The following is a 27,134-nucleotide window of genomic DNA, read 5'->3' on the forward strand; positions in this document are numbered from 1 at the left end:
TGGGCCGACGTACTTTTTGGGCCGGGCTGATCATCTTCTTATGATCTGATCGGCTCATAAAACACTTAGCAATCTGTCGTTTTTTTCTGCGTAATTAATTAATGATGCTGTGAAATGTGAGTAAGATGTGGAGGTGTAGTAAGATGTTTCTTTTTCTGACAAACCAGCCCATGTGACAATCTGCAGCCCATTGGTTCTTTTCTTTATTGACATTGGGCTGACCCAATCACACACTTCCATTTTGGGCTCTGTGTAAGCGTGCAAAGTCAGTGTGTATTTGTCAAAATAGTCGAGAGTCACACTGTTTCTCACCCCACGCTCGTGTACGGAGAGCAGAAGCAGTGAGCAGGCATTTGCCTTTTGCGTCTGCAGCGTGCAGCAGATCCGCAACTGTTGCACAGACCAATATATTCCTGTCTATCTAGTTACCTATCTATCTGTATAAATATAATATTTTTACTTTTCATCTGCACCAAGACCCGTGACAACTTCCTCCTATGCAGTTTCCTTAACCAGCAAGACTTTATTTACAAATGATATACATCATAAAGAATGTCTGCTTCTCAAGCTCTATGAGGAGTGGCATTCGTGTGTTTTAAGATGCACTCGCTCAGAAGACAATCGCATGAGATATCATGCCATTTTGTTTTTGATTATCAGCATGATGTAGGCTTATAGTTACAATAATATTTATACAATATAGTTATAATGAAATTTATACATGACCAAACTAGTGTGCAACTTAAGCAAAACTAATAGTATATTTTTTATTTAGTTTTTTGTTTGGGCCCAAACAAATATTTGTTGCATTTTTAAATTGTTTCAAGTTCTGTTGATTGACTATATACAGACTTTAATCTATATTTGATGTTTCATTGTTGAGTTAAACATTTGTTAAGGGTCTCTGACACATTGCTTTTATTATGTATCTTTACACACAATTACTTGTACTTCAGACACAATGACTACAACATGTAACTGATGCACCAGCCCCCTGAACCAACTCTGCCAAACTACAAGCACAATTCATGCATTACACTCAAATTGCAGGTTTAAAACACACCTTTTTTTGAAACACTACGCACAAAAATTTAGAAATCAGAGCTCATCTGGTTCATAACTGGTTCACTGGCCACCCATGTTTTTAAGTCGTTTATCCCTCTCCATATTCTCCATTTCTCAATCCTATTGAGGATTTTTTTTCTGCCTGGGGATGGAAAGTGTATAACCAAAATCCACACTTTTTTACTGTAACTATTATGTAGATACTTTTGTTGATGGTATATGTAGACCACATTATGTGCAACTTTGTGTACACTGTGGAAAAATACAGTACAATATATTTGGTACCGTGTATTTGTGTGTTTTGTTTAAAACAATATTCTGAAATATTTTACAATGCACTTCTGTAGGCCTATACTGTCGATAGTAAGTGTAACACTGAGCAAAAAAAAAAAAAAACTTACAGTAAGGCATTATGATGAATGGAGAAGAAGTGGTCATCTTGTTTTACATTAAGCACATCAGTGATCAACTGGTTCTTATAAATGTCTAGTCATGATGGTTTGTGTGTGTTATTTAAAAACAAAATACCATTTTGAGAAGAAATCACATTGTTTTGAATGTAAAGTTTCATTTTGCAAGAGAATTGAAAGGTTTTGCCCAATGTGTGTGTTTGTTTTTTGATTTGTGTGCAGAGTTCTGACAATATGAGGCATTCTTTCAGAAAATGTGTGTAAACTTTAATTGGGATAAATTGGGAAAAACTGTAATTTAGGCTCCCTCAAAACACACAGGCACACATAAGATGGACTTCTAGTGTGGATTATAATTTTATCATAATAATAAATAATTTTTTTAAGTTTTTAATTTGTCAACTCTCATTATTTCCTGTAAATGGCTTTTGTTTTTATAGAATGGGAGCTGGTAAACATATTCAAGGGCGTGCACAGATGGGAATTGAATGTAGTAGGCTGCTCTGTCCCAAAATGCCAGGGCTGATTTCTTTTGTTCTAGTCCAGCCCTAGATTAAGGTTATCAAAAATCACTGTTTACATGGTAGACTCTTAATCAGAGTATTGTCTTAATCATATTAAAATCATATAATTGGGTGTCCATGTAAACACACTCATTGTATAAAAATCTATAGAAAACCCCATATTATTATTGCATTAAATCCGTAAAAGCTTTTAAAAAATACTACAATGCAATCATTTCTGATGCATTCTTCTTAATTGCGTTGATGATTGTGAAACCCTCTGTTTAAACACGCTTCAGTCCCTGACGGGCAAAGTATCATGTGGAAAGTCATTCCTGAGCTGTGATTGGAAACCAATCTCTAAGAACAGATATTGCACAAGCACATACATTGACATCGGTGCGAACTGTATCTTCATTGTATGCACTGTATGCGTTCATCTAAAAAGTACTCATCACTGTCTCCAGGCTAGCACAAACATTTAATTAAGTCATACATTCTATACACACAGCAAAGAATAACAAGAAACAGTTATGTATCATCGGGTTGCCATAGTCAGTCAAGAAAACACAGCAAAAACAAAAGAGGAGTGTGTGAGGAAAGAAGTGGGGTGACTTAAAGGGATAGTTCACCCAAAAATGAAAATTATGTCATTGTTTTCTCATCTTCCACTTGTTCCAAACTAGTACGAGTTTCTTTTACTGCTGAACACAAAGATCATATCACTTTTGTTTCTACTTAAATCAATCAATGGCAGTTTTTTTGTCCAATATTTTTCAGAATATCTTGTTTTTTTATCCAACAGAAGATAAAACTTGTCAAACGTTTAGACTTTTTTTTTTTTTAAAGATGACTACAACAATAACGCTACAGTTCTTATAATCATTCTCAATAGATAACAATAACAGACTTTAGATTATGGCTGTTATGATGCTATAATGATAAAATACATATTAATTAAATTTAACTTGCACAAAAAAAATGCTGGGTTTCACGCAATTCCTTCATGTTGTCTCAACACAAATCGATTCAATTAAATTATTTGTTTTAACAAATTAATGTGGATTCAACGTAAAACAATTAGGTTGGCCCAAAAACAGCCTAAAATTTGGGTTGTTTCAACTCATTTTAAATAAGTAGTTTGAACAGTCACCAAAAGTAATTTGAGTGTTTTAAAGATGCTTTAAGATACTCCATCCTCAAGGTATAGTTTCTGGGGGAGTTGATGAACTCACAGAACTGGGCGCACCTCACAAAGCATCTAGTGGACTCAGACATGGCACTGAAGTAATCTACAATGTTTTTCATCCTTCTTAAAGCACATAAAGCACAGCTACTATCTCAATTAAATCCATGTTAGCCATTTAGCAATAGAGCTAGAGTTACCAGGCAGATGGAAGCCCTGCCCATGATGCGAATACACATCTGTTGTGAAGTGAATTTGATGCGTGAAGGAAGCGAGTAAATTCAAAATGTTCATGCAACTATTTACATGCGAATATCGTGATTCATTCACATGTGCTGCATCTGCTGTGAACACAGCATCAGAGGTCTACTGTAGGTGTGCTTGTTTGGTTGCACTAGGGTTCAGAGTTTGTTTCAATCATACCAAATGTGCCAAATATCAACATCCAAACCAAACTTAACCCTGTAGAATAAAAATATGGGCACTTAAGCTTTAACATAATTCCCATTATGCACCACAGACATAAATACAAAGCATGAAGGTAGAAAAGAAGTCTCATGTTGTGCATATTAGTGTGTAAAAAAGTGTTTTGTCAGTCATTGTGTTACTAGAAACTCAAGAATGTGCACACTCTGCATTTATCAGAGTCAAGCAAACTCCTGATTTACTGATGGTTCTGTTATTCAACTCACGGCTGAGTGAGTTTCACTCAAGGCATGAAGGTTACTATGGGCACAATGTGTACTAAACATAGTAAGTGAATCAGTTAATAGAAGGAGGGCTTAGATTGGGTGTTAATAGAACCATCTAGAAAGTTCAACAATGAGTATGTTTACATGGACATCAGTAATTTAAGTACTTGCCTTAGTCTGAAGACGACAATGTTATGATTAAGGTGTTTTCATGAGTTGCTTTTTGCTTTTTCCTTTCATGATCCTGTTTTACATGTTTTAGCACATAATTCAATTAACGTCATTGCGTCATCCTGCTATTCACATTTCCTCAGGAGTTTTAATGCAATTTGGGGCATTTCATTTTTAATGTGTTGACTTTAACTGCAGTTTGGCACTTTCACTTTCATTCAGGAACATTTCATGCATGCCCCCTATGACAAGCGAGATATTAGATGAGAGTATGAACTGCTGGAAGAGTTTTGTTTTAATGGAATTTGACACTGCACGTCAAATGGGGAAAAAAAACCTCTGCATTTTGTGGTGCAGGTGTCTGTGGTCCTTTACTAATTCGATGAGTGCAGAGAATAGTGTCAAACAGGCGTGTTAAATTAATCAAAAATCGCTGATAGACTCTGAATAAGAGTATTGTCGTAATCGTATTAAAAACGGATTATTGGTGTCCATGTAAACATACTCACTGAGAGAACATGCTTTATTTTGTATGTTTGTTTATTAGCGTGGCTAACAGCGGCTCACTCAGTGGCGGATTTAGGCATGGGCAATGTGGGCGATTGCCCAGGGTGGCATCTTGCTAGGGGCGGCATGGAGACCAACCGCAACAACATCCCCCCACGCCCTTATCCCCCAAATCTCGTTTGCTTTTAATATTTTCTGCAAAAGGGCGGCATGAACACCATCTGGGTAGCACGATCGTTGCTTGCCGAGAGCAGGGGTTCCCAAACTTTTTAGCCCACAACCTTTTAAAATGACAATGTCAGTGACTCGCAACCCCCAATATCCTCTGAGGTGTTTATAAATACAGAAACCTTGCATGCAATGGCGCACACACACACCAATGGACCCAAGTCTATTTTTCGTTTCATTTTTTTAATGTATGTGAGTGCTGTAAATGGGCCACAAAGTTTAACCTGGTGTTATAAAATCAATCTGCTGCATCTGATGCTATTGCTGTATCTTTAATATAATGTAATTACTCCAGGGGTCGCAATCCAATAGAACTAGCAACTATAAGCTGCTATATAGTATATACTGTTGTAACTATAAACAACACTTTTTTTCTCTTCAGTGGGTTATGGATAAAATATGGTATGATTCTTATGGTATAATAAAACTAAATAGATTTTTGGAAATCACCAGGCGACCCCCTTCATTGTCCCACAACCCCTCAGGGGGTCCCGACTCCCACTTTGAGAACCACATGCCTAGAGCGCCAGTTAAGCTTGCATCGGTACTGGGCTCCCTCCAAATTCAGTTCAATTCAAATGAATCCAGACAGAGCTGAGAAAGCGCAAACTGCAACTCCAACTGTTTATAAAGCACTTTGTACAGTAGATAGCATGACATCTTTAGTTAACAAGAGGAAACCTGTCAGTGTTACTTTCGATTTGAATTACGCTTTAATTTCTACTGTAACGATGCTTTTCAGTGTTTATGGTCATACTCGCAGAAGTCTGACCTCAGTAGACTGAACAGAGGGAGTGAACTAGAGAAGATTTACATTTTAAGTAGGCGGGGCATTAGATACACGCCTATCTATGATGTCATCACCACTGACCAATGGTAGCTCAGTAGTGTTTATAAGCAAACGCTTTTAGATTGTTTCAGGAGTTCAAAAGAACTTATCAAAACAAACTCCAAACACACAAGGGTCTTAAAGTGACAGTACAGAGTAATCACTACAAAAAATGTACTTTCTAAAAAATAATACAACACTATTGTTTTAAGCATTAAAATGAACACAAATGTTTCTTTAAACAATAATATTAGAATGATTTCACTGAAGACTGGAGTAATGATGCTGAATATACAGCTATTATTTCAAAATCATTTGTGTTTTCAGTTTAGTATCGTGTGTGTGCAATCCTTGAGTGTTTACGTCTCTCAGGTCTTCACAGGTCTCTTTCAGCTATGACTCCACCCATGAGCTGAATTTGCATATTACAGGGGTAAATGAATGTTGTCATTCAGAAAGCTTGCATAAATACATGGCATTCGTCCAGAAGTCAAGTTATTTGTTCAGTGCTCATTTATCTTATCTATGTTATGTGCCTAAAGGCTTATTCCGCACTTCAGCTGGTGATTACAGGAGCTGCAAATTGATGTCTCAATAATAAAAGAACTAAACTTTATTTTTGAATAACAAGCCAGATATTTCAGCTAACAAAATGACCGAGAGAATGCGGTGTAAAGATCTGTTTTAGAAGGATTTTCACGGTTGTGACACGAAATATTACATTCCATCTTAAACAAAGGCCGGAGATCGTGCCAATTTCCTCTGAAGCTAAAGGTGATATCAGCTTCAGTTTGATTTCCACAGAGTTTCAGAGACGGTTATGGTTTCAGATTGTGTTGTGCTTAGTCACATCATAGTCACTCGGTATGGCTTGTTTAACAGAGAAAGCAACATTAAGGCTGCGCCAAATTTCAATTGAACAAAAGCAACACTTTGAACATCGTAAATCACAAAGGACAACCATAAATTTAAAGCGGACGTACTGGAATGCGCAAAACAAACACTTCCTCAAAATGTTTTCTATCAAAGAGGGGAAGTTTGCCATTAAAAATTACAGTTTTAATAAGTACTTTTCAGTTGTCATAATGGAAGCTGTCATTTTGAGTAATGTAATGGCAAGTAATTATGAAACGCATAATTATTGATATTGTGAAAAAACAATGTGAAATCTAATATTCAAATATAAATACTACTAATTATTATCATTATTATTCAGGCCAATAACTTGTGTAATAATTATTTATATAAAATTATATAAAATAATTAAATGTGCATAAAGCATAAACATACACTGTATAAAATATACATTTATTAACAGTTGTGATTAATATTTTTACACTTTTGAATTGCTTCATGGACACTTCATCTAATTTGATGATCAAACATGTTTAAAGTGATTATTTGTAACATATAATAGTTTAAAACAATATATTGTCTAGCCATGTAAATATTAAAAGTGGTAAACCAGCATTTTTCCTGTCATTTTACTTTATATATATGAGCAATATCACATAAGTACCAGTGCGATATGGCTGTATATCGGCACTGGTGGGAGGCGTGCATTGGCATGAGGCCGCAGGCCGAGTGCCTTGGTGCCCCTACCAGATTCTGAATATCAGTTTCTGTATTATTTAAGTCACTTAAATCATCTTTCTTCCCATATTCTGATGCTTGATTTAAACTGCAGCAGATCGTCTTGACCATGTCTACATACCTACATGCACTGAGTGTATATATATATATATATGTGAGCGATATCACATGAGTACCAGTGCGATATGGCTGTATATTGGCACTGGTGGGAGGCGTGCGTTGGCATGAGGCCGCAGGGTAAAAAAACCCTTTTGTATGAGGAACTACTTTCTTCCGGATTGAAATCATAAGCTGACAGTTAAACAGTTGAGCGTGCATCTTTTAAACTTTAGATCTGTAGTGTCTGCTTTTTGCTGGCTTTATGTGGGCGGAGTAATACACAAAGGGTAAAGAGGCTGAAGGAGTTCTGATATTGCAGAATATCGCACGGCTATCAGCCAATCAGATTTGAGAACCAGACAGAACTGTTGTATATATATTATATATATATATATATATATATATATATATATATATATATATATATATATATATATATATATATATATATATATATATATATATATATATATATATATATATATGTGTGTGTGTGTAGATATATATATATATATAAAGATATGTATGTATAGGATTTGTAAAGTATAATACTACCATCCTAAATTGTAAATATGTAACAACTTATAAAGTTGTATATAATATATTTTAAAAATATATAAATATTATAAGTACTACTTATTATAAATATATCCTTATAAAATAATAAATTTCAATCAACAAATAATCACTTTTGTGGTACGCTTTACAGAAATTGACCTGGATCAAGACCAACATGCGAAACAGCTTGTCCTGAATAGAAAGGAATCAAATTAAACTAGATTAACAGTGTCTTCTCGGTCACCACACCCTGGATTTTTGCATAAACCGGGTGTGGTGCTCGATAACGCAAGGAATATGGTGCGATTCATTTAGATCAACAAACTGAAGCGATGTGCACTAACTAGTTCTAAACACATTCCATACAACTCCCACAATCAGACATATGCCTGAGCTCGCTCTATAGCGTTTACTTACACTTTCACTATAAGCTCCGCACAAAAGGATGACTTACAGAGCCTTTCAGGGATGAACGGCCTATATGTTGAAAAGATTTATGAGGCGTTTCGAGCATTATGGATATTTAGTGGTGAAGTATTTGCATTTGAATGACATCAGGTCTTTTGTGTGTCGGTGTTGCAATAGAAAGAGCAGATGAATGTGAACATTTAGGTTTGGAAGCAGGGGATATTGCATTGCATCAGGCACAGGAGAATAGAAAAGGAGAAGGAAATCAGGAGGGGTGGGTCAACGAATGGGTCGTTTGCCACATTTTCGGATGTGACCTCAATGTCCTGAACGGCCGTTCAGTGTTTTCTGACTACAGGAGCTTGTCAGGATACGCTGAAATAAGAGCAGGGAGGTTTGGGTGTGTCTTCAACTCTGTGTGTGTGTTGGGATGCTGTCCTGGGCTGGGTTTCCTCTGTGCTTATGGAGTTTAGGCATGGCAGATTGTTTCCTGACCGACCCATCTGAGAGTGTGTGTTACTATCTGTGTTACGGTCTAAAACAAGTGTTACAAGAGACAACGTAACATAAATAAACAATGGCCAAAGTGCTCCAGCTAAATTATTTATGAACATAACATAACCAGCAAAACAATCCAAAATGACAAGAGATGGAGCCCAACAACATAATTAATAACAACCAAACAAACCTAAAGCAGGTTGGAGCTCTCCACTCCAAATAGATATCAAAAGGAAAGCATAAAGGAGAACACAACAATAAAGCCGTCAGAAACTTTAGTGGCTTGGAGGAATGAGGGATCGCGAGAATTCAGCTACCGTCTGTTTTAAAGGCCTGACCTCACCAAAACCAACCAATAGAAAACTGAAAAGGGAAAAAACGACAAACAAGATCAATTGAAAATAATAAATAAAGGGAGGAGTGAACGCCAGACGCAACAATCTGCCCTCTGTGCTGCTAAAATTAGCGTTTCTGGTACTTTAACTCTTTTTTCCATTCATTTATTTGAAGTAGAAACAAATATACGCATAATTAATAATGCATCTGATACAACTGATCCGAGTGTTGCTTGACTTGTTAAGGCTTGTTTTTTCTGTTAGCATATCTGTTACTTTCTTAAACAAACCACAAAAAACAACACCTTGACAACCATCCACATCCCTTACAAATCACTTGTGGCCCGTTTCCACTGAGTGGTACGGTATGGTTCGGTAGGCTTTTGTGGCCGTTTCCACTGTCAAAAGATACCCAAAAGCTTCTTGAGCTCATATTAATAACATGCTCATGATTGTTGAAGTGCTTCTGACATCCGATCCTTTCATAAACGGACAAACGTCAGAGTGAAACGTGAAAAAACAAAGGAGAAGCTGGAAAAACAATGGAGCAAATGATTCTTTCACCAACCTAAACCATAAACAAACTGCCATGTATAACTATTATCATCACCTTTTTGACTATTATAAACTCGAAATGGCAGAATTTCTCTCTAACAGAGGTTACATGTGCTGGTGAAGATTAAAGACACAGATGAGAGGTTTGCACTGACTGTGTGCTATTTTTCGTGTTGTTTTTGAAGTCAAATAAGGACTAAATGTATGCTGTGTGTAGTTTTTCTGTAACTGGTAACATATTGGAGACTGTAAGGGGCTGTATGTGTTCATATATATGGCATTTATTTATTTGATATAATTGCAAGTTACAGTAGGATATTTAGATCATTGCTCTGCCGTTATAATCAAATCATGAAAGGTTAGTAACAAACATTTATACACAAGTATTTATGTGTATAAAGCATCTGTTTTATGAGAAGTGCTTCTCATATGACATGTGAGCAGCTTTACTGTAGACATTTTCATAAGCGAGAAAGACGTCGACTGAAACTTTCTGACGTACACACACCCACCAAAGGCAGTGGAAACGCAAGCCTGATTAAGATGACCTGTACCGACCCGTACCGTACTGTACCAGTCAGAGGAAACGGGCCATTAGAACCAGCGTTGGGGTAACACATTACAAGTAACTCGAGTTAAGTAGTAATATTACTTTTAAGTACATTTTAGTAATAATATTACAAGTAAATAAATGTATTACTTTTAAAAATTAAGTAATTATAGTTGATGTACATAAAAAAAATAATGCGAGTACTTTTTAGTTTAGTTAATTAGCTTTCAAAAAAAAGTAAATTGCTGAATGAAATGAACATAGTCACGTTAAATCCCGCATGCAATGAGGAAAGGCAGGATTTCACTTTTTAATAAGACAAAAAGTACAAAAGCAGCAAACACATTGCTTTAAACTTTCATTAATCTGTATATAGGGCATGTAGAGCTCTGGAATCAGGAAGTTCTCAGATTATAATATTATCCATTAACATTTTTTAAGGTAAATGAAGGTTGTATAGTGTGTTGATCATTGCAGAGCTCCTCTATTAAAGGGCACCTATTTTACCCCCTTTTCAAGACTTAACATGAGTCTTTTGCGTCCCCCGCATGTGTCTGAAAAATTTCAGCTCAAAACATCCATCAGATTATTAATTATTCCTCTCAGAATCTTGGAATTCTCTGCTCTGAACACAAGGTAGCTGTATTTGTAGCCTGTGCCTTTAATGCTGGTTCTCTCCACCAATCGTTTCCACGTGCCTGTCAGAGTGTGCCTCAATCTCTGCCTCGGCTGCATCCGATAAATAGCATTATTATTAATATCAACTTCTGCACAAACAGATGAGTTTAATGAATGTGTTTTGCTGTCGTTTCATGCCAGAAAAATCTGCTTCACATTTTGTATATTTGTATATATATAGATTTTTGCTATAACACCCAGCTGTATTACAAACTGTAGATAATTTCTCAATATAAACATTAAACTAACAAATCATCAAAAAGAACTTTTCTCTTCAGGGTGGCGCTCAATAAATTTGTAATCTGTATATCCTGCATTTTGCATTCTAACAAGCTGTGAACAGATGGCTGTTTCTGTAATCTGCGTTTATTGGCCTCCCATTTTCAAAATAAGAGTCCCACATGCATAGTAAGCTTAGTATAAACTCAGACAAACCTAAAAATAAGGGAGAAAATGATCATCGTTTTAATCTCACTAGGAAACTTTTTGACCAACCAAACGCAGCCTGTGTGCACACCATTAATATTCCTGTGTGAAACATAAGTCAAAGCAGTTGGCTGCTCGTGCATGTCCAGCTGATGTAGAATGTGTAATGTACGTTGAGGGGATGCTAATTAATAGACCTGTTTACAACTTAACAGTCTATGTTGTGTTCAGATTGGCCTGATTTACACTCACATGGTTTACATGAGAACAAGGTGATTTGGGAAACAATAATGTTTGAGGATCAAAGAATGCCATTTTCATGTACTGAACTCACTCAACTTAATGTTCAGCAATTGCTATAGGTATATCCAAATTTAGTAACACTTTAGTTTGTCACAATTCATGCTATTAACTACTAACTTATTACCAGAATATTATCACGTTATTAACTGTTACTGTATAATTTTAGTTATAAAGTATGGTTTTATTCTAAATCCCTAATCCTACCCAAAACCTAAACCAAACTTCTACCTTACTAACTATTAATAAGCAGCTTGTTTTTAACTATGAAATGTTAATAACTTTAATTGTGACTTAAAATATAGCGTTCCTCAGATTTGTATTATATGGCAGCTTAAAAAGAGTAATTTAATGTTGGGCTTGGGCCAAACATGATTTTATTTTTTTTCCTTGTAAACTATACAACAAAATAGCAATTAACAATATGTGATATAACAAATAGCATCTGATATAACATCACGAAATATGCATGCACCTTGAAAGCTTAAAAGGTGCTTAGATTTGACTTTGGACAAGGTGTAAAAAAAAAAAAAAAACCTGACGAAATGTTCTGTACAAAGAGAAACTGTTCTAGTACAGCGTTGCTGAAGTGTAATGGGTGTGACAAAACAACAAGTTGACATAACTACAAATCACTTGTATTACAGCAAGCAGGAAAAAAAGGTGTGAATAGTGTAAGTAAAAGAAAGGCGGTGGAGAAAGCAGAACAACAGATCAATGGCTTTGCCAACAAGACTGATGCCTCTTTTGTGGAAAGATGTTTTGATAAAAAAAAAAAAAAAAGCATTTCAGCTACTGAACAAAACATGGAAGCAAAAATTAGGTGAAATTATAGACGGGTGAGAAACTTTGAGTGGGAGGAAGTGTGTGTGTTCTGAATTTATTCTAGATTTAAACTAAGCCTAATTGGCACTTACCTTGAAAACTTGGCCACTTGGCAAGCAAACTTCATGTCAGTTGAGAAACAGACTCTAGAGACAGATTTAGTTCTTAGTTAACAAAAAAGAAATTTAAAGTAATAATAAACACACAAGAGAGCAGTTAATCATAAATCAAGTTACGAAATAAAAGACCTGTGAAGTAATGAGTGTGTCTGCTGTCTTCAGACTTTGATATAGAGGATTTGAATGTTGTGTGCTTTTACACGTCAAACAGTTTCCACTGATTCCAGGGCTTAAGGTAAAACACGCTGTATTTGCTCTTGGTTTAAGAAATGTTTGAGGAGCCCTGATGAATGTTGTGCTGCAGTTAGGAAATCAATAACACCTACAAATGACGACATGCAGTTCACGTCCAACACAAACACACTTCTCAAGCACTTGCTTCGGTAGCTTTTAAAGTATTATTAGCTATTAAACTATTGTATTTTGAATGAGGACCCGATTACAAACCAATTTATTTGATAAATGTATCAGTTTTTTATGCCTAAGGAAATCGCAACTTACATAGATTTTTAATAAAATGACTTAATGTTATATTTTGTATTTTGTTCTATATACACTACCTGACAAAAGTCTTGTCGCCTATCCAAGTTTTAGGAACTACACATAATAACTTGACTACAAGTTGATCATTGGGTTCCAGAAGTGGCTTCTATAAAAGGCAAAGGCCTCAAGATTCTCTTATTTTACCAAATTAAAATATAACCATGCCTTGATTTTTAATTATTTAATTGGGACAGTAAGGTCTGACTTTGCTTTGAAACAAGTCTTGTCACTCAGCAGTAATAATGTAGAGTATAGAATAAAAAGTCATGGTGCAGTGGAAAAAGAATTAATATTGTGAATAACTCCTATGAGCTTGGATGACTGCATCCATACATCTCTGCAATGACTCTAATAACTTGCATGGCAAATGGCAAAGAAAGCGTTCCTGCAGGACTCCCAGAGTTCATCAAGATTCTTTGGATTCATCTTCAATGCCTCCTCCTTCATCTTATCCCAGATATACTCAATAATTTTCATATCTGGTGACTGGGCTGGCCAATCCTGGAGCACCTTGACCTTCTTTGCTTTCAGCTGTCCTGCTGAAGAATTTGCCCTCTACTGTGGTGTGTAATGTAATGGGCAGCACTTGGGCAGTCTTGATACCTCAGGCTGTTGATGTTGCAATGCCATCCTCTCTGCAGATCTCTCGCATGGCCCCACACTGAATGTAACCCCAAACCATAATTTTTCCTGACACCAAACTTGACTGATTTCTGTGAGAATCTTGGATCCATGCGGATTCCAATAGGTCTTCTGCAGTATTTGTGATGGTTGGGATGCAGTTCAACAGATGATTCAGCTGAAAAAATAACCTTCTATCACTTTTCCAAATTATCAATTAGAAGTCAACTTACTATTTGTTGCTCTAAAACAGGGATTGGCAATAAGACTTTTGTCAGGTAGTGTCAATATACATAGAGCAAAGTAAAAACCTACATTCAATTTATGCGCTGATTTATGCACAGGGTGGTTCGAAAGAGCCATCCCTCACTAACAAAGATCTGACATTTGTCCCATACATGAGCTCATTTGTTCTATCGTGACTTCTATGTTATCATTAATAATAATATATATAAAATTATATATATATATATATATATATATATATATATATATATATATATATATATATATATATATATATATAAAGACTTTAAGACCAAGCAGAATCCTCTTTTGGCTGTCGCTTTGGTGTGACTTTAGCTAATCCATTTTGTCCAAAGCAAACAATTATTTTTCATCAGTCCAACATCCAGCTGTGCAAGAAAACATACAATCTGACATAGGTGAAGTGGTGAAGTCATCTATCACCACTGACTTACTGTATTTTTATTAAATAGAGAAAACATTTTACAAGTAACTTTATTCTAGATCTTCAACCTTATTCTTGAAACAAAAAATGACCAATAATAAGGTGAGAAGCACCAAAAGTGGCCCAATTAAAACTCATTTGAATATTAATTTGAGTATTGGTCATACCCATGAACATGAAGGCTAGATAAATTGTAAATCTCTACATTATTATTAATATTATTATTTTTTTATTATTTATTTAAATGGTCAAATTCTTTTAATTTTTTTTTTTATTTAAAACTTTTACAGATTCCTATTTTTTCAAATGATATATAATGTAATACATTTGTATTTAAAAATATGCTTTTCTTTTCATATGTCTTTATTCTAAATCTAAAAAGTGTAATTATGATGACAAGCCAATCTAACAAGCCTAAAAAATAGTGCCTAAAATGTCACTAAAAGGCAGTATTTAATCTCATAATTAAAATGAGGCAAATTACTGCAAAAAGGGCCTTTCACCAGGCTGGCTATGGGCCTGTGGCTGCTGTGTGATCCTTAAACATAGTCCAAAAATATCCCAAACACAATTTTGTAGTACAAAAAAAAAAAAAGAAAAAGAAAAAAACTTTTGTTTTGTTTCTTAAAAACCTGTTTTCATTGCTGTATACAATACATGCAATTTTATAATACAAGCAAACTTACCTTGGTATTAATCCGGCATTGGAAAACATTATTCAATAAATCACTTTAAAGAATAGAAGTATGTGCAGTATTTCAGACACTTAAGTTCTGAGACCTGAAGAAATGCACATCTTGATATTCATTTGAAGTCAAAACAAAAGGCAGCACTGATAAAAATGAAACAAGAAACAGATTCAATAGAACGACGTACTAAAAAGAGAATTACATGGAATGCAACTACTCTTTAAAATGCAACAAACACACACAGCCTATATGAAACCATTGCTGTATATTAATTAAATCAACACAATTCACATCAAACTATTTAAAATGTATTTTAATGTATTTAATAAGAACAAAACTCTCAAGAAAAAACAATTAAAATAGAGCACTTTTCTACCAGTGTCCCTGTCAAAACAGAGACAGTGGAATTCTCCAGAAGAGCACAAGGGGTCAAAGGGTAAGGACATATTGTCACGCAATTGATGCAAGACGATATGTTTTCTTTCCTCAATCACAAACACACACACACACACACCCTCTTATTACGACGTATTTCCATCCGTCAAAATATTTCACGCTCAAAGACAGAGTTGACAACTCTAGAATGTGTGTTTAAAACAGACTAAGTGCTCCGACAAACACACTAACACACGATTATAAGCACCAACACGTGCGCTTCTTCTCAGAGGAACTCAAGTTATAAAATAAAAACTTTTTTTTGGTTCGCTTCCACAGCAGAACATCCGAAAAGCTGAAAAACGCCGTCACCGGAAAGCTCAAAACTCAAAAACACGCATAACATTTTGATAATACACAGTTCTAATATGTAAAGCTTTGCATTTGTGTGTAAAAACAAAAGGGACTGAATGTTTTTTAATGTTATTTTAGGAAACGCGTCAGTGATATTTGATTAAATCAGCAGCATTCGGGTCCGAGCTTCCAACGAAAACATTTATGAAACAGATATTTCTCTGTTTATGGAAATGGAGCTCCTCTATGGATTCCACAGAAGATTGCGCATGTTTACAGTGTACTGAAGGGGCTTTTTTTGTTTATATTGCACTTGAATACAATGGTTGATTGCCACATACACACACACACACACACACACACACACACACACACACAGACAAACACACACAGACAAACACACACACACAAAACAGGGTGCAAACATTCATCTGCAGCCTTTCGGACAGCCGATCAGTGCCTACCGGGGAGGTCAAAAAATACCTCAATTCCACGTTGAAGCCACCAAAATGACAGCAGGGAGTGTTAAAAGGAGTGTCTATTAAAAACAGTGAACCTCTATCCAAAAAGCGAACGTCAATCAAGCTCCAAGAACTAAGAAAAGGAGACTGTTCATTTGAGCTGTTTAATGTTTTGATCTTTAAGGTTGTTTTGATCAGTTCTTGTGAGGGACTGTAAAAATACAAAAACCCGACCCAGTGCACCTCACCTTAAATGGCTTGTTTAGAGGATGACGGAGCTGATGGATGTTTGATGGCAGATCTGGGAGTGTTTAATGAAGTCTAGAGTCTGTATCCTCACTGGTACACTTTTTATTGGTTGTTGTTTGTGAGGATTTGGAGGTCTGGGCAGGGGTTGCTTATGCCCAGACTGCTGAGAAGGTCTCTGAGTTTGCATACGGTCTGCTGGAGATCTGTTTGTTCCTGCTGGAGAGTCTTTACTTGTGATTGCAGCTCAGCCTCTCTGTTCACAAGGCCGTCCACACGAGTCTCTAAACATCTGATTTTAGCGTGGGCAACCTGATAAAGGACAATATAAAGAACATAAACAACGATGTATTAAATATTCGCGTGGAATTTCTTTTACTACAAACTTTACTACACAGTGTCTGATTCTGAATTTAAACAGCTAAAAAACTATTTTAAACAAAAACCACAAAATGAACAAATAAATTTGCAGTGAAACTTTTTAGAAACTGGCAAAACAACTATTCGAACTACTGTTAATGCTGAATTTACAAAATACAACCGCATAAAACATTGAACATTAAAACAAAACACAAAACAACTAACACTAGCTGTGTGTTCACAACGAAAGTGGCGAGAGCGTCAAAGTAGACTAGTCATTCATTTACAATGGGAGCCAGCTGCACGGTGCACTATGCTGGTGTGGGCATCAAGGAGAGTTAACATCAAGTCAACTTTATGAGCTATGACGTGGTCCGGCAGCAAGCAATAGTAATATAGATGTCCACCACTTCAGAGTATTCAAGAGAATACAGTCATTATGTTTCCAGTTTCCACCCAAAAATGGCAATTAACTTTATTCACAAAACTGCAATATTGCATAAACGATGTTCGGATAAAGCAGCGTTTCCATCCAAGGAGTCAAAGAGAACAAAATCGCCACTTCCTGATTAACTGTCACCAAATATCAACAGTAAAAACAAAATTTGCTGTGGTAGGAGAATCTGTGTGAATCTTTTCCTTATTTATAAATGACTTGTGCCTCAGAAGATGATACAGACACACAACAAACGTGTGGTGACGTTTGAAGGCGTAAAACGCAGAGCACAGGCCCTCTTGACAATTCTGGAGGTAATTACTAATATAATAACACTAATACTAACATGGTTAAGCCGCTTTAGAATCAGCAAAACAACATTTCAGATATTTTAGCGTGTTCAGCCTGCTGGTTTGTCCATTTTTACACATTTTTATCATCAGATGATCTTTTTTTTTAAATTCGCATACTGGAATTTGTTCAGTAAAAGTGTTTCCATCATAGTGTATGCGCATCTTCTATTATAGAATAAGAAGTTTATCCTACTCAGTTGTGCGCATATGTTTTTTATGCACAGTTTCAAAATGTATGCGCATCTTGCAGCTTCCATCAACCAATTTTTTATTTGCATATCCAAAATGCACATAAAATAGGTGGATGGAAACTAAGCTACTGTGAACTTTGGTCCCGACCATAGTTTTTCCCAAGAGTTTGATTATTGCGGCCGCCAGATTTCCAATTATTTACTATGTTTCCTTACAAGGACATACATAAAAAAAAAAAGTTACTGATGTGCATTAATGCTATACATTTATTTTTTCTTTAAAAAAACTTACGCTAACTATAACGACATAACAAAACAAAACAGTATTGCAGCTTCAGAATATTTCAGACATATGAAGCAAAGCCACAGCACATGCAACAACTTGATCTTCCATTGATAAAAAGTGCACAACATTTTCATGCTACAAAGAATGTTTCCTGATATGCTGCAAAGGCTCCTTTAAATATGAGATCAGTGTAGCGAATTTTGACACTCTCGCCATATGCAGCGCTCAGCATATATAAGTACACCCCTCACCAATCTATCTTTTAAATTAATATTTTTAATAGGAAGCTTTACAATATTAGATTTGTGCATATACATTAGATTAGTCAGTACTGAAGCCAAATGTGGAGCTAATCTGCCACAAAAAAAACTTATGATAACAGTCCAAAAACTAGTACACCCAAATTGATATGCCATGGAAAAATATTAAATACAAATTTAAAAAAAAGAGGAAAAATCAAGAGAAATTTTGTAGGTTGTATTTTTTTATGCAATATTTTGCTTGAATTTAATTCAATATTCTTCAATATCTAAATCTGTTTAATGACTAAAATATTATTTAAAAAAAAATATCTCTGTTTAATAAACCCGTTTTGTTTAAATGCACCAAAATACATTGCCTATATTCGCTGAGAAATTGATCAAATATTCATTTTCAAAGTGGGGTGTATTCAATTATTCTGAGCACTGTATATAAAGTTATGAGTTTTTGGTAAGAAACTATTAAAGGCAAAACAACAAAAGCTTTACAAAACAAAACTAAACCATTCTGCTATGCAATATTTTGATAACTGCATGAATGACTTCTAAAACACACAATAAAAATACTGTTTATCTATAAAGAACTTTGGGGTTGAATACCTGTTAATATAACAAACAAGCATAGTAATTGATATATAGGATGTTGTGTAATGGAGTTCATAAAGGCTGCATTTACACTGCATAGATCAAGAGTCTCAATTCCAATTTTTCTTCTTAGGTGGTATATATCGGATATAACCCACCTGCAATGTAAGCGAGGAAAAAAAAAAAATCACATGGATACCGATTTACTTTAGATTCGGGCCTCATTCATATATAGAAATCTATCTGATATGAATCAGATATGTGCCTTTATGTCTGCAAAAAAAGCAGGTAGATCAGATTTTCACTTGTAAATGCGCACAACAATAAAAATGGTAGCAAATAATGTAAACTTTGACAATTTCATATTACAATATAAACTAATATAAAACTACTGCGTAAATTACGTGCATAAATCACTCCATGGACATGAAATTAAAAATGCCAACTGGTTTTAAAAAGCCAAGATTAAATGAAGATGGCCAAATGAGAACATCATTCTGTCATAAACTACAGCAAAACAACTGGTCAAAAAGAAGAAGAAGAAAAAAAGCCTGTGAAAAGATTTTATGCAGGGATGGGGAAAAGAGCGCCCCGTTTTATTATGACAGCTGCCCATTAGCACATGCTCTTTTTTTCTGAGTCATAGCGTCTTTGCTGTGTGCAGTCAGTGTAAATGCAGACATCAAATATGAATCACTTTTAAAAGATGATGTAGGCAGGTATTAAAAAAAATCGGCTACTATCACAAAATTGGAATTGACAATCAAGATCTGCAGTGTTAATGTAGCCAAAAGGTCTTTACGCACTGAAGTCTGTAATTTTCGTATACGTTTCTTTTGTATTCATATGCAAAAAAATCAGCATACACAAACATTTCACACTGGGTCTGATGCGAATTAATTAATCTATTACGATAAAGCAAGCAGTGATACTTTATTCTCCTCTCTTCTCCAAAGTAAAAAAGGAAAGAGGAATAGGCTACATATTGTGTTCATCCAATATTGCACAGATAGAAAGGAGAGATCAAAGGTCTGTGCTATGATTATCTCGAAATGCAAAGTTTATTTCAGGAAATCAGTGGAATTTTTATACATTGCTTGCGAATCCTTAACATAGACTGGCAGTGCCAATAGACATTATAATAGATGGTGGCCGCATTGATGCATCGAAGCAACGTACCGAAAGCATTTCTATAATTATTACAATGTCTATAGGCTGTACGGACACAGTTTTGTCATAAAGAGTCATAAAAATCTGTAGCTCAAATGAAAGCATTCTGTATTTAGCTTTTGTGGCTCAAAACACCTCTCAAAGCGATTATTTGGGTGCGAAAAGGGAAATAAATAAATATATAAAATTTAAAAACAATTCTAAAACTCAATTTTTTATGACAGACAAAAGTTTCGGACGTAGTGTAGCAAAACGATTCACACAACGCGAGGTCGAAGTTATTTTAAAACATGCAAAAATTTGGGATGAAAATTTTAGATTTAGTGTGCAATAACCTTTAGTTAACATGATGCAATGTAAACACGTCTTTCATTTGCAAATACAAACTATATAGTGCAAATATAAAAACAGATTCTGCTGGTGTTAGTATGAGGCACCTGTAGCTCCTCTAGGAGGTCTAAGTTTTGTTGTCGGAGACTTCCATTGGTCTTCTCCAACTGGGCCGCTCGCTGGGAATGGCTAAGTGTGGAGGGACCATCCAAAAGCTCATCCTGAAGAACATGATATTCCACTTCATAGGCCTGCAGCTGCTTACTGATATCCATCTCTGACACCTACACAGAGACAAGTGCAAATATACAGGATGAGCACCAAGTCAAAGTCAAGTTGAAGCATGTTTTTTTCTGTGTGTGTGTGTGCGCGCGCAATTATACCTTTACAGTCTATATGATGAGACTTAACAAAAAATAAAACGTCTTTACCGATGCATGATCAAATGATGTAATGTACAAAAATCATATACCCTTAGGTGCCATTTACACTAAAATGCATATGTTTTGTTACAGTTATGCCTAGAGTTGGGTACTGAAACTAGTACTTTATCTGTGCTAAAATATATAAGAGTTAAGTATCAATAAGTTCTGGCGTAATCGATTCTACTATCAGCACTGGAGAATTATTGCTGAATTAACATTACTTACAGTAGCATAATATAACTGACCAACAATTTCTAATTTGCGATATTTGATATTCGTCTGCACAGTTGACAATCTCACATGAGAAATGCTTGTGTTTTTGCCCAATAGTACAACGGCGAGCGCATTAAGTATGAAAGCCTTTACAGTTCTCGGCTGTGTGCACACACATAGCTCGCAACACAGACTTGAGCACACACAGCTCTTAAGGTTGAGAACGAAAGAGGCGGAGAGAACCAAACGGGTTGTATTACCGAGTGACCACAGGCAACTCCTGTTGCAGCAAACGCAACAAGTTGTTTTCTTGTATAAGCAGAAAGACAAGCAATCTGGCTAAGCATCTTTCAAAAGTGCATTAACAGCTGAAAGACAATTGAAAAGTTTTCCACTCCCTAGCTAAAGGTACATTGTTATGTTACCAGTCGATCAAATAAGGTTTAATATTGGGCTACATTGAAAACAGTATTTTTTTCTGAATTAGCCTAAATAAATCTTGACCATTAAAAATGCTTTTATGTATTTACAAATATAGTCTATGAATAGCCTAATAATAAACTATGCTTATTAAGAAATTTTTTTTTATTTATTATATTTATATTATTTTATTTATACAATGTTAACTCCCAACACACCATTAACTCATTTATGTGAAAATGTTTTCTCATTTAACTGCATTTTACAACATAAAGAGGGTATTTTCAACTGCAGGGAGCACAATAAACTAAGAAAGATCCCTACTTCTGCTAGAAAAAGCAAATGCCTGGTTATGCCTGGTGTCCTCACTACTCTGGCATCTGTGACCTGCAAAAAATGGACCATTTTGAAAAAGCTAAAGACTCCGTTTTCATTTAGAAATGCTGATATTCTGTTTTGGTATAGATTGACAGATTCAATACAGTTCAATTCATCTTTATTTCTATAGCGCTTTTACAATGTAGATTGTGTCAAAGCAGCTATACAAGGAGTTCTAGGACAGGACAAAGAAGGACAGAATTGCAAACTTTTTAAATAGGAGGTGTACAGTAGCTATCCACAATTACTCTCTGAATGATCTGATTGTTTTCTGATTTATTAAGAAAGACCCTCTCATATGATCTCTACACAAGCTGTAGACTGCAAGTATTGATGCAAGCTAAAACTATGTTTGCCCAATAAATGTCTGTATTAGGCTGTATAATGTAGACGGAGACTAAACTTCTGAATCACAAGAAAAACGCAAGTTTGGACGAGGAGCATTTTCTTTCTAAAGTTTTTTTTCAAATGAAAATGGCACTTTAGTTTGTAAGTGTGCACTTAAAAGCCTCCTATTTTACCCCTTTTAAAGATGTAAATCATGTCTCCAAAATGTGTCTGTAAAGTTTCAGCTCAAAATACCCATCAGATCATGTAATATAGCCTCCAGAATCTGCCTATTTTGAGCTCAGAGCAGTGTAGCTGTTTTTGTAGCCTGCACATTTAAATGCAAATGAGCTGGTTCTGCCCGCTCACCATTCCCACAAGCGTGTCTGCTTGTCATGCGTTATGTCAGATAAACAGCAGTCAGTGACAGAGATGGAAGCAGAAATCCAGCTCATTAGTCAAAAATACCAAGTAAGTTAATTTGATCTGTTTAATGATGCATCACATACAAATGCAGTTACAGTTTGAAGTACATACAGGCGCACACGTTTAATGACACTATGCAGCTTTGGTGATTCCAGCGTTTAGGAATTACATAGCAATTTTAACTGCTTTACTTTATTACAATACACAAGGGTTAATAAAAACAGGCTGTGTGACTGGTGAGGAATGATTACCTTAAATGTACATTGGCATGCAAGTGCTAATGTTGGCATGCGTGCAACCGGTTGCCTGGCTCTGTTTCAATTGAAATAACTTTCCTCACTTTTGCAACAACATCTTTATTTATGTGTGATAATGCTGCAAGGCAGGGCAACCTGTCATTCATGACACTACATTAAAAGCAAACCACAATCATTCAACCATACAATCAATTCCTGGCCAACAAATTAAAGTCCTGCTCTGTTTTTCTTGTTTGAGAATCAGCTTGACTTGAATATTCCTCATACTGGGGAAGATGTCACATTCTTTGTACTAAAAAACAAAACTTATATCTCATTGATCTTTAAAGTAATAATTCATATAGCAGTGAAACATACATGTGAACACGCTTTTCTCTGGGCTTGCTTTTTAAACATATTATTTAATCATTTTAAAAGATAAGAAATCTATACGGTGTAAAAGAAAACATAAACAGATTAAATATAATAACTATAACTGTATGTGATATTAATAATATTAAAATAGGCCTATATATGTTTTGTAATGAAAACAAGATGATGTTGTGTTTTAGATATTATTAAACTTCTTAGAGCTTAAATATACATTTTCAAACAATTTAATACCCATTAAGAGACCAACAATGGCTACTTAACCTTATATTTAAAAAAAAGAAAGTAATAGGAACGACAGCACAGAAGCGTCAATCGCTAGTGATTTACATGTTAAGTCAATGCAAAGATGCAAATAGACATCCTGTGACACAATACGCACGAATGAGGTGGCGCGAATGACACGTGAATGAAGCGGTGCCAGTTGAGCATTTTGAGCGATTGACACGCTTAACGCGCGAGTTGGAAAATCTGAACTTCAGCGGACATTCGCGCCACGTTAACCAATTAAGAGCTTTCTTTGTCTTGTAGGAGTGTGATTATGATGTAGCGCCTGTTGTTGGTGTCCCAGGAGAAAATCCTCCTACCGACACAGATAACAGTTCATCAAACTGGGCTCGGCTCAGTCTGAAGCACAACTGAAAGCTTCCATCATTTAGGTACAGTTTTTGGAGGAGTTTATGAACTCACAGCTTGATCCATCTCTGAAAAGATCTAGTGGACTCAGACACCGCTCCAAACGAATCAATGCTATTTTTCAGCCTTTATAAAGCACATAAACAGCTATTCTCTCAATAAAATATAAGTTAGCCATTTAGCATCGAAGCTAGAGTCACTGAGCAGACAGAAGCCCTGGCCATCACGTGAATCCCTATTTGATGCGCTAATGAAGCCGATTTGATTTCTTTTTTCACATTGTCATTATGGGGTATTGTGTGTAGAATTTTGAGGCAATAAATGAATTTAATCCATTTTGGAATAAGGCTGTAACATAAAAATGTGGAAAAAGTAAAGCACTATGAATACTTTCTGGAAGCACTGTAATATAATATAATATAATATAATATAATATAATATAATATAATATAATATAATATATAAAATATATATAACATAAAATATATTTCATTGTCTCCTCTGAAATGCCTGTCACTTTATGAAATTATAAAAATGTTCCTGCTTTTGAAACTATATCCTACTTAAAATAAAATATCTGTAGGTTTGCCTAATGCTCTGTTTTTATACCTAACGTACGTTCTTTCTGCTAAATCTTTCAATTGTTATATCAAATATCAATATCTTGGTTAATTTAGTAAAGATATTAATATGATATACCTGCATAGATACACACAAACAAACTGAACAACACCCACGCTTTACTAACTCCAACTATTATTTGTGCCAAATTCACAATCAAACTAGCACTTATGCAAAACCACATATGAAGATGAACACGGGACACACCCGAGCGCAAGTATGTGTTGATTGTGTAGGAAAAGGCAAATGTATATTGGTGTCACCGCAAAAGCACAAACAAAATCCACACCCAAATGCGCCACTGCCTTAACACTTAGAGCAAGTGAAAGTATGTTTGAGTCGTGTGTCTGTTCGGAATGAAGGTATGGCACACTCGCATTGAATCATGCACATGCACATTACCTGATTGATAGTTTTCTCCATTTGCACGAGGCCTAGGTTGGGTAAGGTTGTTTTGATGAACTCCACGATTGCCTCAAGATTGTCGTGTTGGAGAATCAGAGGTTTGTGGCTCCCGAGAAGACTCAAGGCCACTTTGAAGATGACCTCTGACCCCTGAAGAAACAGCATGTCTGGAAGACATAAAATCAATACGTACTGTGTTTAGTTTGCTAGAAGGAATCCATTTAAAGATGCAATCTCAGTGAACGTATGACTGCATTTACTATACAAATATAGTTCAGTGTGAGTTCACAAAGGAAATCAATATAACAGATGCACTGACATTGAGTTTCTTGCAGATGGTAATAAAATTATTATTTCATGTAATAGCATTTCTGTCATGAACACTCTCTGGATTTAGTAAGATAATAATGTATATGTATTTGTGTTGTATTTGTACAATGTACAACATACAATGTTGATGTATTTGGTCTTTGTGTAATAGATCTGCTACGCTGCTGCTGCTTTGATTATTATGGTAGAGCAAGTACCGAGACCTGCTACTGCCTGTATATACTCAAGACATGCCATTTGAGAAAAAAAATCTGCTGATGCAAACATAACATACATGTAACTCCCATAGCACATCTAAACACAGGTGGAGCAGGGGTGGAGGTGGGTCTTTGAAAACAGCTTAAACATCATAGAATGAAGCAGAGCTTTTAAACTGATGAGGAGCAAGCTTATTGGCTGCCGAGGTAACAGCAACTAATCTCATGCACCGTGTCTGCAGAAGCTGATTAGTTGACCTATCAGCTTGTACGGGCATAGAGTTTTATGTCAGAACAATCACAAACAATCCACATATACATAAACACATATAGGTATGCATATACAACCCAACATTAAAATTCTATACAATTTGTGGATAGATTATTATAAACTAAAAATCAATGATATAAAATAACACATGAGATGAGTAATTGTATACTTTTCCACAGATAAGAAAATCTTGGGGCAGGGCTCGAAATTGCGACCATTTTGGTCGCATATGCGCCCGAAATTTTATCTATGCGACCATAAAATATTTTTGGGAGCATTTCTGCGAGTGCTTAAAATTGTTGTGTGCGACCAGTTTTTACTGCAAAATGTTCACCACATGCGCGGATTTGGGAGACATTCACGCAGAATTCATCTCTAAGCTCTTTGTTTGCACTTGGAACGGGAAACGCAGCGCTCAGGAATGGTTTTAAACAGTTGTCATGTCGTCTTGCTGCAGTAAACAAATCCAAGTCCGTAATGCTTGCCCCGGCTTCGCGCTCTTCTTATTGGCCCACTGCTCTAGCACTGAACGCGAATGATTGGTTAATATCAGCTGTCAATCACTCAGTCAGCGCCTTCTGGCTTCGGATGACAGAGAGCTGCTACCGCGGAAAACTAAAGCGCTAAAGATGAGATTGAAGATAACGCGGACAGATTTAGTTTTAGAAACCATCTAGTTACAAATAATGACACATCTTACTAGTGATCATGTGCTGAATGTTAATCCACTATCTACACTTTTCCAAGAGTAGAAGACTTCTGTTGGCTTCAAGTCCGCTATAAAAAGTCTGTGGGATGGAGTTTTCAGGTAACTGTTTGCCACATCTAGCACGAGAGCTTCTGTTTAATCCTTCATATAATTGCCAGATGCTCTCCGCCGTGCAAGGGGCAGCTATATGTCAAATTTAACATCACGTACACCATCACAAACGGGCTTACACTGAGTAAATTAATATCGCTAACTTACATCGTCATCAACCAATTAGAATCAAGCAAAACTTTCCAGTAGATTGAGAGCTTAGTGTATGTGTGGGTAAAGTTTAAAGAATTTCAATAGAAATGTGTATGTTTAAGAAGGCTCAAGATGGTACATGATGGTTCAACAGATTGAACTTGGCATGAAGGTCACCCTTATAATCACACCACACACACTGTCATGGAAATATGATTAAGCAAAACAAAGTTAGCGCCAGTCGCTACGCATCAGTGATTATGATTTTCATGCATAATTAACTTCTGCGTGCCCATGGAAGATAGAGAGATGCTAAGAAGGATAAAGAAAGGCAGAGAATTTGTCACTCCGATATGATAAATGGTGGACTGTTAACTGAAACCCAATCAGAATCATTTTAATTATCAATATAAACAGAGTA

General features: G+C 35.7%; 1 protein-coding gene across 12 annotated transcripts in view; it reads right to left on the reverse strand.

Annotated features, from left to right (window-relative positions):
• Window positions 1-15,377: 15,377 nt before the first annotated feature.
• tbc1d1 (TBC1 (tre-2/USP6, BUB2, cdc16) domain family, member 1) overlaps window positions 15,378-27,134 on the reverse strand; it is a 119,898-nt gene continuing 108,141 nt past the window's right edge. For all 12 annotated transcript variants that reach the window (XM_087237049.1, XM_087237047.1, XM_087237048.1 and 9 more), the window contains 3 exons: window positions 24,961-25,130; window positions 20,594-20,770; window positions 15,378-16,827 (listed from right to left, as the gene is read on the reverse strand). In XM_087237049.1, coding sequence (XP_087093175.1) covers window positions 16,621-16,827; window positions 20,594-20,770; window positions 24,961-25,130 — 554 coding nt within the window. In that variant the 3' untranslated portion in view covers window positions 15,378-16,620. The remainder of the gene's footprint in view (window positions 16,828-20,593; window positions 20,771-24,960; window positions 25,131-27,134) is intronic.

Source organism: Danio rerio, chromosome 1 (assembly GCF_052040795.2).
Source record: "Danio rerio strain M-AB ecotype USA chromosome 1, GRCz13ab, whole genome shotgun sequence".
Classification (NCBI taxonomy): Eukaryota; Metazoa; Chordata; class Actinopteri; order Cypriniformes; family Danionidae; genus Danio; species Danio rerio.